The sequence below is a fragment of the Thunnus albacares genome, chromosome 16 (genome assembly GCF_914725855.1).
Source record: "Thunnus albacares chromosome 16, fThuAlb1.1, whole genome shotgun sequence".
Classification (NCBI taxonomy): Eukaryota; Metazoa; Chordata; class Actinopteri; order Scombriformes; family Scombridae; genus Thunnus; species Thunnus albacares.
The window spans coordinates 6,567,696-6,585,120 of NC_058121.1; the positions used below are offsets into that span (position 1 = coordinate 6,567,696).

The 17,425-nt window shown below is 41.5% G+C and overlaps 1 protein-coding gene across 14 annotated transcripts in view; it reads left to right on the forward strand.

The window, feature by feature from the left end:
* Positions 1-714: 714 nt before the first annotated feature.
* Positions 715-17,425, forward strand: part of LOC122999389 — a 167,854-nt gene continuing 151,143 nt past the window's right edge. For 6 of the 14 annotated variants that reach the window (XR_006407717.1, XR_006407719.1, XR_006407716.1 and 3 more), the window contains exons 1-3: positions 1,686-1,880; positions 3,613-3,682; positions 17,237-17,324. Coding sequence is in view for 7 of the 14 variants with exons in the window: in XM_044376256.1 (XP_044232191.1) it covers positions 902-934; positions 3,613-3,682 (103 nt within the window). In the remaining 7 variants the exon portion in view is untranslated. The other 8 variants (XM_044376254.1, XM_044376252.1, XM_044376253.1 and 5 more) reach the window with 4 other exon arrangements.

Genomic DNA, 17,425 nt, shown 5'->3' on the forward strand with positions numbered 1-17,425 from the left:
TGACAAGAAGGTTTACGCACCTTCCTATCACTACGATTTGCAGGCGACCGATGACTCGTCCTACCGGAACTGCGAGGCAGGAAATCTCAATTCAAACTCTCCTCCTGTATGGTCCTTCGGTGGTGGTACGAATTGCCAACTTTGAATCCCTCTCGGTCTTCAAAAATCATGGAGGAAGACCTACCTCCTCCGAGAGTACTTACTCACATAATATGCTTTTTCTCCATCTCTCGATCCTTCTCAGGCTCTCTTGCTCAAAAAACAAAAAACAATTGTTTTCTGCTATATTTTACTTCAACCACCTGCCTTGTGGAACTTGTGTCAGGTAGAACGTGGAAATGAATGTCACTTATTCTCAATGGCTTCTCCTTGATCTCTTGTTGCTTGGATTGTACCTCATTTGTACGTTGCTTTGAACAAAAGCGCCTGCCAAATGAATAAATGTAAATGATAGCATGCAGTCTGAAGAGTATAAACCTTAAAAATGTGAAAAACAGCCAATTTTTTTTCATTCAACGATCTTGCGTACAGGGAGAAATCCACCAAAGATGAAGCCAGATGACACACCAGTTCCTCTCCATTAATAGTAAGCCTTCACTTGCAAGTAGATCAGAATGCAATAAAGCCACAAAACATATGTTTTGAGTTACAGTAGCAGCATGACACTGCTTCTCAGCTGGAAAACCTCTCACTCTGTCATTGTTATTTAGGCCTAGTCCACACGCACAAAGGTATTTTTGATCCTGTCCACACAAGCAATGTTTTAAGAAACACAATTAATGGGCTGTCAGAGCATGCCAAACCAACAGGCGGTGATATAACCCTAACCCTAAAGCCATGTTGGCCAATTAGAAGCCTGAAAAAAAGCTATTTCCGGTAGGCTACCCGCAATGTAGCAGTGATGCACTCTAATGCCGCTGTTCCTCAATATAGGGTGAGAGTAACTGTACATTCATGTGTAAACCAAGTGGCAATCTCCGGGGCTGAAAAATGAAGCCAATGCGGAAGTGCCAAAAACCTGCATTCTATCTAATGGCCATCAGGGGGCGACTCCACTGGCTGCAAAAAGAAGTCCGATCGTATGGAGGTCTATGAGAGAATTACACTAGTTCTCTCTTGATTTATTACCTCAGTAAACATTTTCCTAATGAGTTTATGGTCTCAATTGCTAGTTTCAAATCTTCTGCAATACAGTGTGATGTTGATTTTGCAAATTATGGCTCAATTTAGAGTAAAAATCTTGAAAAGTGAAGCCAAAACGTCTCGATTGCCCTCTGGTGACTGGCTGCAGTATAGGTCGTAAGTCACGTCCCCTAAATGGGACATGAGCCAAACTAAAAAATCAAAGTACACGTCAAATAAATTTTTCTCAAAGATGGTTTCTGTCATTTCAGGTAGTTCTTATCATGCTGATGTTTGTTTAAGTGCTCATTTTTCTTGTAAGTTTGTTTTTAATTAGTTATTTGACGATATAGAAAGGGGGTCGGACGTCATGATTGATAGCGGTGACAGCCGCTCTCAAACCTCCGTCAGGCAGTGGGACGGCTGAGGGGGCGTGTTCCGCTGGCCGTCATCCCGCCGCCCGACTCTACTGCGCAGACTCTAGCTCTAAATGACGTCACACAAGCAAGATGGCAGCTCCCATAAAGGAGATATTTTGGCTTCACTTTTGCATAGCGGTAAGAAGTGGCGACGCGTCGTCCATATGTACACGCAGTCTATGAACGTAACCATTGCGTATGAGCGTAGCTGTTGCTATTTCAGAGTGTGTTTTTAGTTCACTTAAGTTAGTTGTAACATTGTGGTCGCCTAAAAAAGTCTTGTTCAGCGCTTGGTTGTAATAAAACACCCATCAATGAGTCGGATGATAAGTCTTTCTGGTGAGTACATTTTGTTTTAACGGTTTTAGGCCCGTTTTTCGCTAGCGAAAATTAGCACTAGCATTAGCATTACCACTGTTAACCATGGATTGTAAATGCACCGTGCTAACCAAGCTAGCAGCTAGCGCTATGGTCAGCTCCACCCTGTCGTTCAAATATGGTCACTTTTGGCTCCAAAAATCAAACATGGCGACGGTCAAATCGCTAACACTCAAGGCTTCAAAACGGCAGTTCGCAAATCTGTCCATATTTTTACAGTCTTTGGTCTAAGCATATAAAAAGTCCTGTTTGCAAGGTTATAACCAGCACTATTTTGGCAACGTCGGCTATTGCACGAAATGTTGCCTCATGTCAACAAAGGAAATAATGGCACACACTCTGACGCCACAAGCCAAAAAGTCAGAAAAGGGAGTTTCTGAACATCTTCACATTGGAAGAAGTTTTCCAAAAGGTCTGTTGTCAGTAACCTAAAAGACAGTTTGCGTGTGGATGAAAGGCCAAAATGCAAAGAAAAGGCTGTTTTCAAAAATACCCCTGTGCGTGTGGACTAAGCTTTACTCCGATAAAATGTCAGCCTCATCCCTGGGAATCATTGAAAGCCATTCATTAGTAATTTGAATTTACTAATTGACAGTTAAGTAGGTTGAGAGAGAGTATGTACACCAAACCCCACCCTCCTTCCCCCCACAAAGCAAGTCTTGTGCAGTATAACATGTTCAGACAATGTGAGTTTGGCCTCTGACCCCTCTAACCCATCCTTCCTCCCAGCCGGCTGCTCCTCTGGATTGAGCAGGGGTGTGTTTCCTGACCAGACCTGAACAGTTTGAACATTGCGCTCTAAGTGGATTGGGTTCCTGTCAGAGCTGAGCGTTTGGACATTGATAAATTTCCTCCTGTGTGGGATCGATAACTCTCACCTTTCAGCCCAGGGCTCCTTCAGAGTGGGACGTCATAATTACTCTGTCAAACTAAATGCCTGTCTGTGTGACTGACGACTGTGTGTGTGTGTGTGCGTGTGTGAGAGACACTGTTGGAGTTTCGGTCCACGTGTGTGCAAAGCAGTTCAAGGTTTTTATGTGAATGTGGGATTGTGTGTGTTGGGCTGTATGCATGGAGATTTATGGATTATGTTTGTACATGTAGGCTTGTAGCTTGTGTGTGTGTGTGTGTGTGTGTGTGTGTGTGTGGGCCCAGGTGATGTTTCGTTGGCTGAGCTGGACTTGTGACTGGCAGTGATTGACAGCTGGGCAGCCCGCCTCCTCCTTTCTCCTCCCACGGCGCTTTTTGATGCCTGTCATACTGGCCAATCAGCGAAGTGATCTGACAGCTGTCCTGACACTCACACACTCACACACACACACACATTCACAGTTGCATAAAGATTGTACACAGACAGGCCTAATTTTAATCTTAACCCTAACAAAATTCCTAACCCCAAATTAGCAAATGTGCAGAAAAATGTCCTAAATTTGGAAGATTTTCCTCATTTTTATAACAAGTTAAAATATGTTTCATAAAGCTAACACATTTACACTTCAGGACCAGACCAAAGCGCGGTGTTTACTCACAGATTAGCAGCGACGATTAGCTCCAAAAACAACACGGTGGGGATGACAGGAGCCCCTCATGTCGATCACGTTAACTGAATTAACATATGCGTGGTTCCTTTCAGCTGGTTCCTCACATCCGTTATTTGTCCAGATGTACTGATGATTTATTTATTCTGTTTCAGGGAAGGCGGGGAATTGCCTCCATCTGCTCCATCAGACATCGTTGCTTCGCTGCATGCAGCCTTCCTCCAGGTTAGTGTGGGTTCATGCGGGCATTTCGCTGCATATGTGCTTGTGTGTGCACACATAAAAGTGTGTGTTTTCATGTCTTTATGTAGGGGGGTCTTTCTGTATAAGGACGTGTGTGTGTTCTTATGCATGTGTACCTATAAATCAAAGTTTCTGCATATATACCTGTGTGTGTGTGTGTGTGTGTGTGTGTGTGTGTGTGTGTGTTCGTGTAACTGTTCTGTACATACTTATTAGATTTGTATGCGTGTGTGTGTGTGTGTGTGTGTCACAGAAACCATGTGGTGCTGCTGTCGGTAAAAGAGGCAGCCTGTGGAATTAAAAGTGAATGAAGCGAAGATGAGCGAGGCTGCCTGCTCCTCATAACGCTGCCACAATAATAATAATAATAATAATCAGGGCAATAATAACCTCAGCGCTCATTTAGACATCAATACTAATCACTCTCATTTGGAGGACAATAATAATAATCAGGCTCATTTAGAGTGCCGTTTCTCCACAGAGGCTTTCACTGCCTTTGGGGTTGGTTGGTGCTTAACCTAATGATAATAGTCATGATTCATGGCTCAACTCTCCCTCCCTGCATGTTGCTGCGCTCCGCATGAACATAGGAGGTGTGTGTGTGGGGGTGGGGGGGTGAGAGAGAAAGACATTGTGAGGGAGGGAATATGTTGTGATAGACACGAGCTTGTACTTCTTTTGTGTTTTTTTAAAACACTGGATTTTCTCTTCTCCTCCCACTTGTGAGAACTTGACATTGACTCATTAACCTCTAAATGTAATGAGATATTCTGGCTCAGGTTCTCTTTCTGTAGTTTTGTCCATCATTATGATCACATATCATTAAACAACCAACGGTAAACAAACTTATTTAGAAGAGACAGTTAAATTATTGCCACACTGTCCATTGTAAGTATCCTTCCAGTGCACTCAGTTTTGGGTTTCACCTCCAAATAAAGTGGTTTAGATAATCTGGCTAAACTGTTGGTTTATTTACAATCTGTTTCACCTTTCATGAATGAAATTCCTGTCAGACGACTTTTAAGCCAAGTCGCCCTGTTCAAGGATTTCAGCAGTTCAGCTTTATCATATCACAACCAATAGAAATGATGTCCAAACATATCATTAATCTGGTGACTGCTGCCTGCGACGTACAGAGTAGTTATTCCCACGGTGTACCAGCAGAGTACGTACTGATACATACATGTAGGTACAAGGGAAGAAGATGTTAAGTTATAGAATAAACTTCATAAATCATAAACTTAAAAATTTATACTGCAGGTACTTTTTAACTAAGGGGAAGCTATTTTAATGCATTATGAGGTGCATTATGACAGATTGGACAACAATCAGGTGTTTGGGAGGAGTTTTAAGAGAGCTACTCGCAGTATAAATTATTTTTAAATTCCCATATTGTTCCACATTAATTCCCCAACTTCACATCCTTTCCTTTTCCCTTGTACCTACATGTAGGAATCAGTATGTACTGTACACTGTTACAAAGATTACACTGTAAATTTGGAATAATAGGCTTTATGTTAAGGGCTGTAATCTAAATTAAAATCTACATTAATCTTAAACAAAAGTAATTCTAAAAGTGTATAAAGACAGAACACAAAGTGCATTTTGGAGGTGACTGCACTGAAGATAATGCAAAGATGCAAGTGGACGTCAGGAAGAAGAAAATGTTTCAATTTGAGTAAAAAAATTCACACTTTTGAAGCTATGTTACTCCAATGCATGAGTATAGTGAAAAAAGAAAGAAAGAAAGGAGAGTGGTCTGGAGCAAAATAACAGAAATATGTGGAGTTCCTGGTGAGCTCTGAGATTAGCTAGCTAGCCAGCTACAGCTAACATCTGTACAGTCAGTGTTTGGGGCAGCAAAAACACTCCAGCAGTCAAATTTGCTTCACATTCTGTCTGAACTCACCTTAATTGCAACCAAAATCTGCATATTGCTGCAAGAGGTTTGAATTTTGAGGTCGCCACTGTGCTACAATGACAGAAGCAGAAGCACTTTTGTGTTAATGTGATCATCTTTGTGAGCATCTCTGTTCTCCTGCAAAGATTTGTTTCTGGTCTACCTGATCACAATCAAATAGCCAAGGGTGCAGGTTAATACCACAGGATTTTAGGTTTTGCAGTGACACTCTCTCAACCCTTTACAGCACTATATGGTCATCTTCAAGACATGAAAACATTCTCCTCTCTCTCTGATGTATTGCGTGCCGGCACATGGGACAGTCAGGCACTAATGTAATTCCTCGCGAGTGGTGCTCATCTCATCTGGGCTCTCCAGCTTTGAACTCTTGGCTCGGCGGCTTTTCAGAACGAGACAGAAAATGGGGACAGAGGGAGAGAATTGTCCGGCACTGATTCGCTGTAAAAAACTTGGACAGAAGATCATTTCAGCGCCGCTCGGGAAGATCAAAAGCTCGGCTGACAGGGAGCGGGCGAGAGGGGAGATGGTATCGCTGGGCTCTCATTTCATTCACAGACGAGTGTGAAATGACTTCATCTGTTGTGTGGACTCACACTAGACACCATTATACACTACTGTACCCTGACCCTCCTTTCCCTCTCGCTCTCTCCTGCACGCTGGCAGCTACAGGCCAGAAAACCACTGCAGCTTTGTCCTAATAATACATCTGTAAGGTATTGCTTTGTGTATCTATTCGCCACACTGTAAGCTTTTACCTACATTGACATTAAGAATTTTAAAAGAGCCAGATTGTTTAGCGCTAATTGCATTGTGATAATCTCTTGAATAACACCAGTCGAGCTTAGGTCTGGTGTTAATTGGCTGTTTATAGCAGCTGGAGATTTCCACCCTTGGAATAAGTCTAAAGGGGGAATATGTGTATGCTAATAAAAAAGATCAGACCTCAAGTCCAGGCCTACAGTAGCGAGTTTCAGGCCCGGCGGTGCACATCGTTACCACTCTGCCTGCTGCACTTAAAACAGGCAGAAAAAGCGGCAATTTGCTCAAACTTCAGAGCCTTAAACACTTGAATAATTTAGCGCTGAATATTATAAATCCGCTTGATTATTTCAGGAACAACAACAAACGGGTTTTAACACCACAGCTCTCCGGCGTTGCTGCTAATGGAGATCGCACCACGCTTCGCAGGCACACACTCAAAGGAGGACAGCAGTGAAAAAGAGAGGGAAGCATAATGAGATAATAAGAGTCGACTTAACACAAGGATTTTTCCCCTCTTTCTTCTTCTTCCTTCATCCCTCGTCTTCATTTCCTCCTTCATTAAAAGAGGAGTCCGGCACGGAACCAGGCTGTAATGTCGTGTGTCAGCCATGAGAGCTTTCTTCCTCTATCTCTGTCTCTTCTCTGTCTCTTTTTTTTTTTCTCCCTCCCTCCTGTCTTCCTCCTCCTCTCTCCCTTGAACACCCTGTTTAGCTGTTTAAGCCGATGACACCGAGAATATTGCATGTTGAAAGGCCGTTTCACCACACACACACATACACTGACTCACACACTCACACACACTCTTGCCCAGAGCGAAAGCCCCCAGGCAGTCTCTTTCCCGCTAGCCAGGGGCGATCATTCTGCCTCTATGATACTTTAACTGTGGGATGTCAGGAAACATTAGGCCTTTAAAAACACAGCTACGATGCAGCGCACACACACACTGACAACACACACACACACAGACTCAACTGTAGTCCCATCCAGTTTCCTCCAAGGCCAGAATACTTATGCAATACTCATGTGAAGAAAAACTTAGTTTTAAATGTTATTTTTTGCAATAAATGACTATTATTCATTTATTCTTTATCATTCTTTTCTGTTCCTTTCTAATCATATTTTCTTTGGGACTTTTAATGTATTAAAAGTATCAATGTTTTATGATGCTTTCTGACTGGAGGTCATAGCTGACCTGACTTTTATTAACCTTTTGAGTCACGACGCACACCTTCAATGTAAGACAAGCCTGGAAATCACTCCAGTAGTTCAGAAGGTTTAACACTGGATCGTCTCTTGGATATCAAATGTGCAGGTATGACATGTGGGTCTCCTAAAGAAACATCCTGTTTTTTTTCTCTACCTGTAGGTGAGCATAACACAAAGTTTTTCCAGCTTAGCCGTGGCAAAAGCAGCCACAAGAGCTCAGCTGGAAACAGCTTTAAAACAGTGTCTAATGAGGCGAAGACATAAAAGCCTCAAATGACTTTTAAACAATTGGAACGCAACTCTCAAAAGCAGTTATCTGGAAGTCTAAATGAAGATGAACATTAAAATTTATGATCACAGTAAATCCCATACAACTTCACATCGCTGAGGCAGCTCGTACCCTGCAGGTTGACCTGGATGCTCATTATTTTTTCATTTACGGTGGGTCATGACCCGACAAGCTCCACTGAGAAGCTATGCAGTTTAAATGCAGTTTAAATGAAGCCCAGGAAGGTATTTTAAGTTGTTGTTCCTGTTAAAAAGAAATTATTTTAAGATATGTGTTTTCTTTACTTTAGTTGTTTAATTAAAAAAAAAACTGCTCCTAAACAGCTGAGTAGCGGGTAGGTGGGTTTGTTTTAGTAACACAAGTTAATAGTGCATTTCTTGGGGACTATTTTCAGCTGTGGATTGATTTGCATCAGTGAGTATTTCTGGCAGTGGAAGGGTGTATGTGGGATTGACTAAAAATAAACCCATTTTTATTGTTCCTTCATTATGATGAACGTAGGCATTGTAGTTTATTTTGAGCCATTTTCAAGCAACAACAGAAGCTAATTGATGCGAAAATGAAATCTATCAGGCTTTGGATACACAGACAGTACATGTCAGTTGAATTCATTGTTGGTTTTGGTCTTTTTATGTTAGCGGTAAGGAAAACATAGAATATAACCAGCTTTATCCTTTAAAGCTGAGCACTTGTATCCAGAATTTCACAATGACTTTGATAGTGAATATAATATAATGTTATGCTAACTTGTAATGGAGCTACTACTTACCACAACTAAGGGCATTTTCAAACTTATAGTTCGTTTGCTCTGGTCTGAATCAGTAGATGAGTTGTAGTAGTAGTAGTAGTAGTAGTGGTAGTAGTAGTATTTTCCCCTTGGTTTGGTTTCTTTTCACGCAGAGAAAAATCTAAGCGAACCAAACTGCACCACTACAAGCTACAGCAATCTGCTCATTGGTCAGATGTGTCTGGGGCGGGAGCAAAAACATAAACATAGGAAGAAGGTCCTGAAGAAGGTCCTCTGGCCAAATATAATGTTCCACGTTGCTCTAGTACAGGTTGGACCTCAATAAATTTTCTGGCTAGTTGCTAGCAATGGTTCAATCATCTGCATCCCAGTATGCAAAGCGTACCTGGCTATGGGAGCTGTGTAGCTCAAACTTGCAGATTATGTCTAGTAGTTGTGTCAAATCATGTTCACTACCACGTTCCCACCATAAACGACCTGCTCCGGAGTTTGTTTGAGACTGGACCCAGACCTCTTCCTGTAAAGGGTGTCCCCATCTGAGTACGATCGACAGACCTGCCCAAACAAATTGTACCAAAGCGCAGGTCTGAAAACACCCCAAGATAACGTCCAAAATACTGGATTCTTTGCAGCTGTACGTTTTGCAGTCTTTAAAATGATGTGTATGGCAGTGGTGATCTAAGATGCATACCAGTGTGCAGCAACGTTCCTGGTTTGAATCCAGCCAGGAAACTCATCCCCCTCCCTTTTCACATTTCCTGTCTGCTTCTCTGCTGATCAGATAAAGGCAAAAATGCCATTTAAAAAAAAAAAAAGATTCCAGCCATTTTATTTTATTTGTTACCGTCTTTTCATAGATGTCCATTGAGTCCATATCCACGGGTGTTAGATGATCAGTTAAGATGTGTGTCTGTTATTATCTGGTATTATGAATGACTCCAACATGTCCCATCTCTCTCTCCCTCTCAGTCCTAGAGCCTCTGAGAACCGCAAAGCGTAGACTGAATGCTTCAGAGTTTTAATAATAAAACATCTGACATCAGGATTTAGAGGGCTCTGCACTGGAATACTTCCTGTATCCTTGCAATAACTCCTGTATTTTCCTTCAAATTCAGACGGAGATCTGTTTGTGAGCCGAGACACAATCAGAGAGAGAGTTTGCGGAACTCCTCGCAGATATTAGCATTTAATGAAATGCACATTTTTTTCATTTAGTTTTGAAACGTTTCTAAATCTGGGGAAATACTGGGATGACCCATGTTTTGATATGCTCTTTATTAGTTTGTTTTCTTTTCATTCATTCTCTTTTCTCCTCTTAAGTTTTCAATCTGTCCACTTTGAGCCGTGCGTGCCAAGCTGCTGTGAGGACAGGCTGTGTTTGTAGTGTGTGAATTTGTGGTCAATGGTCAGAGCCTGAATACTACCACAACTCTTGCTACACCTGTTACATCATATTCCAGCTTGGTCTCCTAAATTTCTGAACTTTCAGTCATAAATAATATCAACATGTTTTTAAATGTATTGTTAATAGTTTTGTATTATTAGAATGAAGAAAAAAGATCTTAATTGTGTCAGAGGCTTGTGTAGCATTAGCTGGCAGGCTACTGGTGTTACACCGTACAGAACAGAAACAATGCAAACTGCTGTAGCTACAAGTTGTGGAGAGACAGTGTGTCACCAACAATGATTTTGAAGAACAATGATCAAATCAGCGTCTAATGGCTCCGAAAGGACATTTTCAGGTATGTTTACATGCTGTTGAATGTGCTGCAACTGAGCAGCTAATTAGCCATCTAGCCTGCTAACTGATGTCAGTGGTGCTCTTTTCCCCGGTGAATGTTTTTTGGTGGCTCGTTTAACAAGCTAAAGTGCAGGACAAGACATGTACTCACATTTGTAAGTTATATAAGAAGGAGACCAGCAGAAACGCTAATGTGGATTGTCGTCCAGAGTCTGTGGCTCTTGTGTTGTGTAGCAGGATGCAATCAGGCTCAGTGTGACCATCTGCAATTTAAAGAGCAGATATTTATGCTGTAGTAGACTCAAATGTTTAGATTTTGATGGTGAAGTTTCAGTTTCTGTTGGTAGTATATGTTCCGTATATGTTCATAACTACCTATTTCTATTCCAAATTATCAAGAGTTTCCTATATTTTTCTTACTGTCAACAAATCTCATGTGCAGAGCAAAACCAACGATGAATTGATCTACGTATAAGCATTGTGTGTGTATATATAAAGCCTGATATCTTGTATTACCTCCTGTAGACCTCATTACTGTTATTAGTCTTTGGAGCCGTTTCTAAACAAACTACTGTGCCTAAACTCTTCACGAGGAACATGTGACCCAGTGTAATGTTGTGGCTGATAGTTTTTGGACAACAGCAGAGGTCTACGGCTCATCCTCTTGATGTGAAGGTGATGAGCACATAAAATGCCTCCTATTTGTTGAAAATGTGACTCACTTCTCACTTTTCTCAGGTCGGTTTGTTTTTCAGAGTCTGCACACTACACCTAATATCGACAAACAAACTTTAAAATAATTAAAAGTCCTTCTAATGATCGCAAGTCATGTTTCTGTCTCATGACTTCAAAAAAGAGAACATTTTATGTATTTGCAGCTGGCAGCAAAGCTAAAAGTTTCCTCCAACATTTTCTATTTTAACTTTGTTGAAAACCACATATTAACACACACATAGACACACCAAGGAAGGTCCAATGTGTGTGTGTGTGTGTGTATGTTTGGCCGCGGGCCCACATGGTGTTAATTGGATAATGAGGTACAATGACAAATCCCTGTTGCGACAATAAGGTGCTGCTGTCCAGGTTTAATATCACAGGTCCCGGTGTAATGCTGTTTGGACACACACACACGTGCACGCGCACATGCACACACACACACATACACACACAGGTGTCTGTCGCTCCACTTTGGAATCTAATCTGGCAGCAAGCGGCTTCCTCCTAGCAGCCAATCGGAGGCAGCCATTGGTGCCCCAACATCCAATCAATTATCTCTAATTCTCACAAGGCTCTCCTCTCCTCCCCTCCCCTCACCTCACCTCCTTTCTTTCCTCTCTTCTTCTTGTTTCTCCTCATTTCCTCTCCTCTCCTCCTGTCCTTGTCTTTTTTCTCTCCTCTTCTTCTCTTTCTTCATATTCTCTTTTCCTCTTGTTTCTCTCTTCTCCTCTCTTCTCATTACCTCCCCCTTTCCTTTCTTTTCATTTCATTTTCTCTCCACTCCTTTTTTACTCTTCTTCATCCTCTCCTCTGCTTTCCTAAATTTCCTTTCCTTTCCTCATCTCTCTTCTTCTTTCCTCATTGTTTCTCCCTCCCCTTTCTGTCTTGATCTCACTTTTCCTTTCCTCCCCTTGTTCCCCCTCTTCTCTCCTACTTTCTACCTGTTTCCCATCATGCATCCCCTCACCTTTCCTTCCTTTCATCCCCTCATTCCACATCTTCTTCCCCCTTACCTCTTCACTCCTCTCCTCCCCTTTTCCTTTACTTTTCTCTCCTTATTCCTCTTCTCTCCTTGTTTCCTTTTCTTTCTTTCTTTCTTTCTTTCTTTTTCTAATTACTTCCCCTCTTCTCTTGTTTCTTTTATCATTTTCTCATTTTCTTTTTTCTTTCCTTTCTTTTCTTTCCTTTACTTGTTTCCTTTCCCTTTTATTCCCTTTTCCTCTTCTCTTCTCCTTGTTTCTCTAATACTTGTTCCTCCTCATCCCCCTTTCCTTTTCTTTTTTTCTATCCTAGCCTCATTCCTCTTTAATAGTTTCCTTTTTTCTTTTTCATTTTTCCCCTCAAACCATTCTTCTCATTTCCTTTCCTTCATTCTACTTGTTTCTCCTCTCCTCCACTCTTACTCCTTCCTTTTCTCTTCATTCCTCCTCATTTCCTCCCTTGTCCTCTCATCAACCCCTCTTTTTCCTTTTTCATTCATTTTTCTCCCCATTTCCCTTTCCTTACTCCCCCATTCCTCTTCTCTCCTTGTTTCTTTTCCTTTTCCTCTCCTTTTCCTCTTCACTCCTCCCATCTTCTCCTTTCCTTTCCTCATTCCCCTTCTTATTTCCTTTCCTTTTAAAATAATTTTTCATTTCCTGTCCTTGTTTCTCCCCTTCCCTCCTCTCGTCCTTTCCTTTTGTTTCCTGTATTCTCCTCATTCCTCTTCACCTTTCCTTGTTTTCTTTACTTTTCTTTTTCTCTCCTTTCCTCTCTTTCCCTTGTTTCCCCTTCCTTCCTTCCCTGTTATTCTTCTTTTCTCTCCTCATCTTCTTGACTAGCTTCCTTTCCTTTTCCTCTTTTCACCTTTCCGTTTTCCTCTTCCCATTCTGCTCTTTTCCTTCCCTTTCTTCTACTTGCGTCTACTCTCATCCCCTCTTTTACTTTGCTCTCCTCATACATCTTCTCTCCTTATTCCTCATCACCTCCCCCTTTCCTTTCTTTTTATTTCCTCTTCTCTCCTCCCCTTGTTTCTCCTCCCCTTCATCCTCTTTTCTCTTCTCCTCTCTTCTCCTCTCCTCTCCTCTCCTCTCCTCTCCTCTCCTCTCCTCTCCTCTCCTCTCTCGTCAAGCCATAACTGGGAGGATGATGGGCCATAATTCATAGGGATCCGGGCCGCCCCAGACGTGCTCACATTAATTGGATGTCCATATTAAATGGAAAATGAGAGCGGCGCTGAGGGAAAAAGTGAATGACTGACTCTCTTGGCTGCTATTGACCTATGAGGAAGAGACGCTGCCCTTTTCCCCAGCGCTCTCCCTCGCCCAGTTTTCTCTGCACCCGTCAGCGTGATGGATCTCAAAGCATTCATTTTCTGACCCCTCACCTGGAAGCAGATTAAGCGCTCTGATTCAATAGGGCCGTTAATGGGGGCGCCAAAAGTTTATGAGGATTTCTGGAAAAGGCCAGGGAAATTAGATTGTAAGCTAACAGATTTATTGCTCTGTTTCAACACATTGTAAAAAGATTATAGGACCTCGAGGCAGGTTGGAGGGACCGAGGGGGCCACAGTGTGTCTCTCGGTGTGAAGGAGAGGTATAGGAGAGAGAGACAGACTCCTGCTCTCACATATTCCAGCTATTCTACACTGACAGGGCAAAGACAAGCATGTCAGTCAGCAGAGGAAAAGCTCATGTCTGACCGTAACCTGAAGGGCAGATGTTTAGACAGCATGGTGAGCACTCCTCAGCTGGAATCCTGCTACAGGTGATGTGATGTGGAGTGATGTTGTTGTCGGCAACACTGCTCTGATCCGCTGCCTCTTTTCCTTTTACACCTTCCGCCTCTTTTTTTTTGTCATGATGTAACTGTTTTGTGTACGTAATGATGTAGCAGCTCTTAAAGGGGATTTATCATGCACATTTCCAGATCTGTATTCATATTCTGGAGCTCTGCTTACTAGCTCTCTTTGCATAATTTACAGTTCAGAAAACTCCTTATTTATCTTATACTGGCTATTTATGTAGCCCCTCAGTTCAGCCTCTGACTGAAACAGGCTGTTTAAGTCCCTGTCTCTGTTCTGATTGGTCAGCTTCCAGAAGCTGCTCCTCGGCAGACTTCAACGGTTCCGGAGGCTGCGTAAATGAACAGTAGTTGTAGGATTTCACTTCTTTTTCTCGTTCTGTACTCAAAATGGAAACTTCTCAAATACATCTGTATGTGTTAGAGCTGAAATCTGATCTGAAGTATACGAGGGGATAACATGAACAACCCATGGAACAACCTTAGCAACAAAGGCTATGGAACAGATGGCTGTTGTTGGGCATGTGCAAATAATCTGATGTCATCACGAGAAGGAAGTAGAGGTAACTTTGCAAACAAAGTGTTCAGAGCAGGCTGAAGCCCTGGCTTTTGAAATGCAGGGAGCATTTTACATATATTCATACATAGAAATCCAACATCATAACACTATAAAAAAAAAAAAAAGAAAATCACAAAAAGTATGATATGTCCCCTTTAAAAAGGCTAAAGACCCAAACTATCTGATCATCCAAAGGCAGGTGTGGCCAACAAAAAATATATCAATGCACACAAACACAAACACCAAATTGATGAAAGAAAGATGCAATGACAGCATATCATTATCATGGTTATTTATTCTTAAATTGCAGGTACATGGCTACTTTTGACTAAGTTAGACTTCTGTCACCATTTTTCAAATGCTTGTTCAATTTTTGGTACAATGTTGTTTTCCCCTGCTGGCTAACTCAGTACCTTTGGGAAACTCTTGGTCCACATTAGGAGCGAAGTGATCACAAGCTTTGAAATGCAACAACAAAATTCGGCACATCAGGCAGAAAGGTTTGCTTTGGTCTTCATTACCAGCGCTGAAAAAGTCCCTCAACTCTAGTAGAAATGTTCTGTGGGCATCTATCGTGATGGTGAAATCATCTGGGTAAGATGCTGCAAAACACCATGGCAACAAACTTAATTTCTTCACTTTAGTGTGACATGCAGCGGTATGTGATTGGCCTGTGAGGTGTGTGATCTTGTAAGCAAAGAAAGTGGATGGTGTGCACATTCAACCTCAGTTGGATACAGATCCTGCACATAAAACAGTGCACAAAGGAAAAGGAGAGGCTGTCCGCATATGTGAAGAGAAGAACCACGTACAGTATATATACATGTTGGTCAGCCCGTCCTAAGGTATCTCTTATATAAATAAAATAATCCAGAAAACATGTTTATTTCTGCCTGTTTTGTTGTTGCTCAAATGCTTTCTTTGTGTAATTCTATTTTACAGGATCACATCAATTTTTAGCAATTTTTGAAGTTTTGTTTTAAAGGTTTTCTCTCCTTCTACATCAAATTGTTTCTACTTGATAATATGATGCATTCATTTACAGTGAGCAGTGTTTTTGATTGAGCAGGCTTGGGCAAAGAGTTTTCAACTATTGTGTGGACATTTATTACATTGTGTGCAATAACAGCAACAACCAAAACCTCTCACAACAAACTCTCCTTTTTTCATTTAATGGCAAGTGGCAACCAAAGCAGGCTTGTAACTGCAAGGAAACTGTTGAACATATGCTGATTGGTTGTAGGATGTTCAGTGGAGAAATAGATAGACTGAAGGATATGGTGGTAGATATGGGAAGGGAGTGGAGTATCAAAGCTCTGTTAGAGATAGGGATAGGGATAGATAGATATTAAACAAATACTGGTTTAATATCCAGAATATAACTTCTTTGTTAACACTCTGGTACAGTAGGTGGCGGCATGCACCTTTAACATTGATTTGCAGTTAGCCAGTAAAACCAAAGAAGAAGAAGAAGTTAGCATGCATGATCACCACTCAGCACCCATTCTACCAGTAAATAATTTGATCAGACTAAACCAACGGTGAATGAGCTCACTTTATGCAGACACAGAAACACGCAATCTGGCCTAAGAAATATTTACACCTTTCACAGTTTAGTCCACAAATCACCAAACACCTAAAGAACAAAACATCTCTTTAACCACCAATTTCAGGAAAACACCAAAAGCTGACAAATTATGACCCCCACCCCTGACTGCTCCTCAAACATGGTGGAACCAAGGCAACTATAAAAAAGGAAGGGTCATTACATCATAATACCAAGGTTGTAATGCTCTGCTTGGTGGCAGCTCTATTGAAGCCTACGGGAGATGCATGGAGGAGCACACTAAAACCCCACATATCTACGTCATATACCTTATAAATGCCTCTACCAAATGAAGGAACACACTTCAGAGAATACTGACTGATTTTTCCAAATGTGCACATTCGTTTATTTGCTGTTGGTCTCCAAACAGTATCCAAGGATGATTATAGGCACACCTTACAGGGTGCATGGTGAGTCAACCATGGCAAATTCAAAAAAAGTTGCAAGTGAAGTGTCACTTGAATATATTGATGTTTAGGATAAATAAATATTGTAAACAAAATCTGTATTCATTCCTTCTCTCTTCTTTATATTTTGATCCAGAGGCTGCTTTACAATGATTGACAGGGCTAATAATAACTAATGTTACGGGAAAACCACATATTCAAATGAGGCATTTACAAACCTCGTTTGATTATTAATTGTGCATTGATAGGCTATAGACTAAACGTTAGCTATAAAACAACAAAGGCATACGTTTCATTTCATGGTTATCAGAAACTTTCAACAACAAACTTGGTCATCAGAAAATAATGCATTGTAATTATGAATGAAGCACCTGGGCTGTAATTCCATCTGTCTGGTGCCCGGCTCTCAGCCTGGTCACCATATCAAAAACTGTAGATTATGTTGCATAATGTTAGCTAACAAGCCCAGAGTTAGTTTAGTTAGGGTATTATCACAGTTTAGCTAACTTCCTAACGCTGCTAACCTCAGTCACAATGCACACACATATTAATCTAGCATAACATGAGCGTAACTTGCATGCAAATAAATTATTGAAGCTGCACGATTATTCGCTGCAATACTGCAAGTGGCCACTGGGAAAAAAAACTGTGTGCAAGGCTGAGTGATGGCACCAAATTCAGCTTTTATAATGCATCCATGATTCACCACTACGCTAACTTCACTGAGAGCTTTCGAGTGTGGCACCAATGTGTTATCACATGCTACACAGTGACGTAATGAGCCTTCCTTGTTTTATAGTTTCCTCGGATGGAACCAGGAAGTATAAGAGACAGGAGCTCCCCAGTTGACTCTTTTGCCTGAGCACCAGAAACAGCTGAGTAACAAGGTAGGAGTACTTTATACTGGAAGTGTGTTAGCAGTGGTAGCATAGAAAGAAAGTAAAAGTGTGAGGTTTGTAATTGCAAGGAAAATGTGGAGCGTTTACCG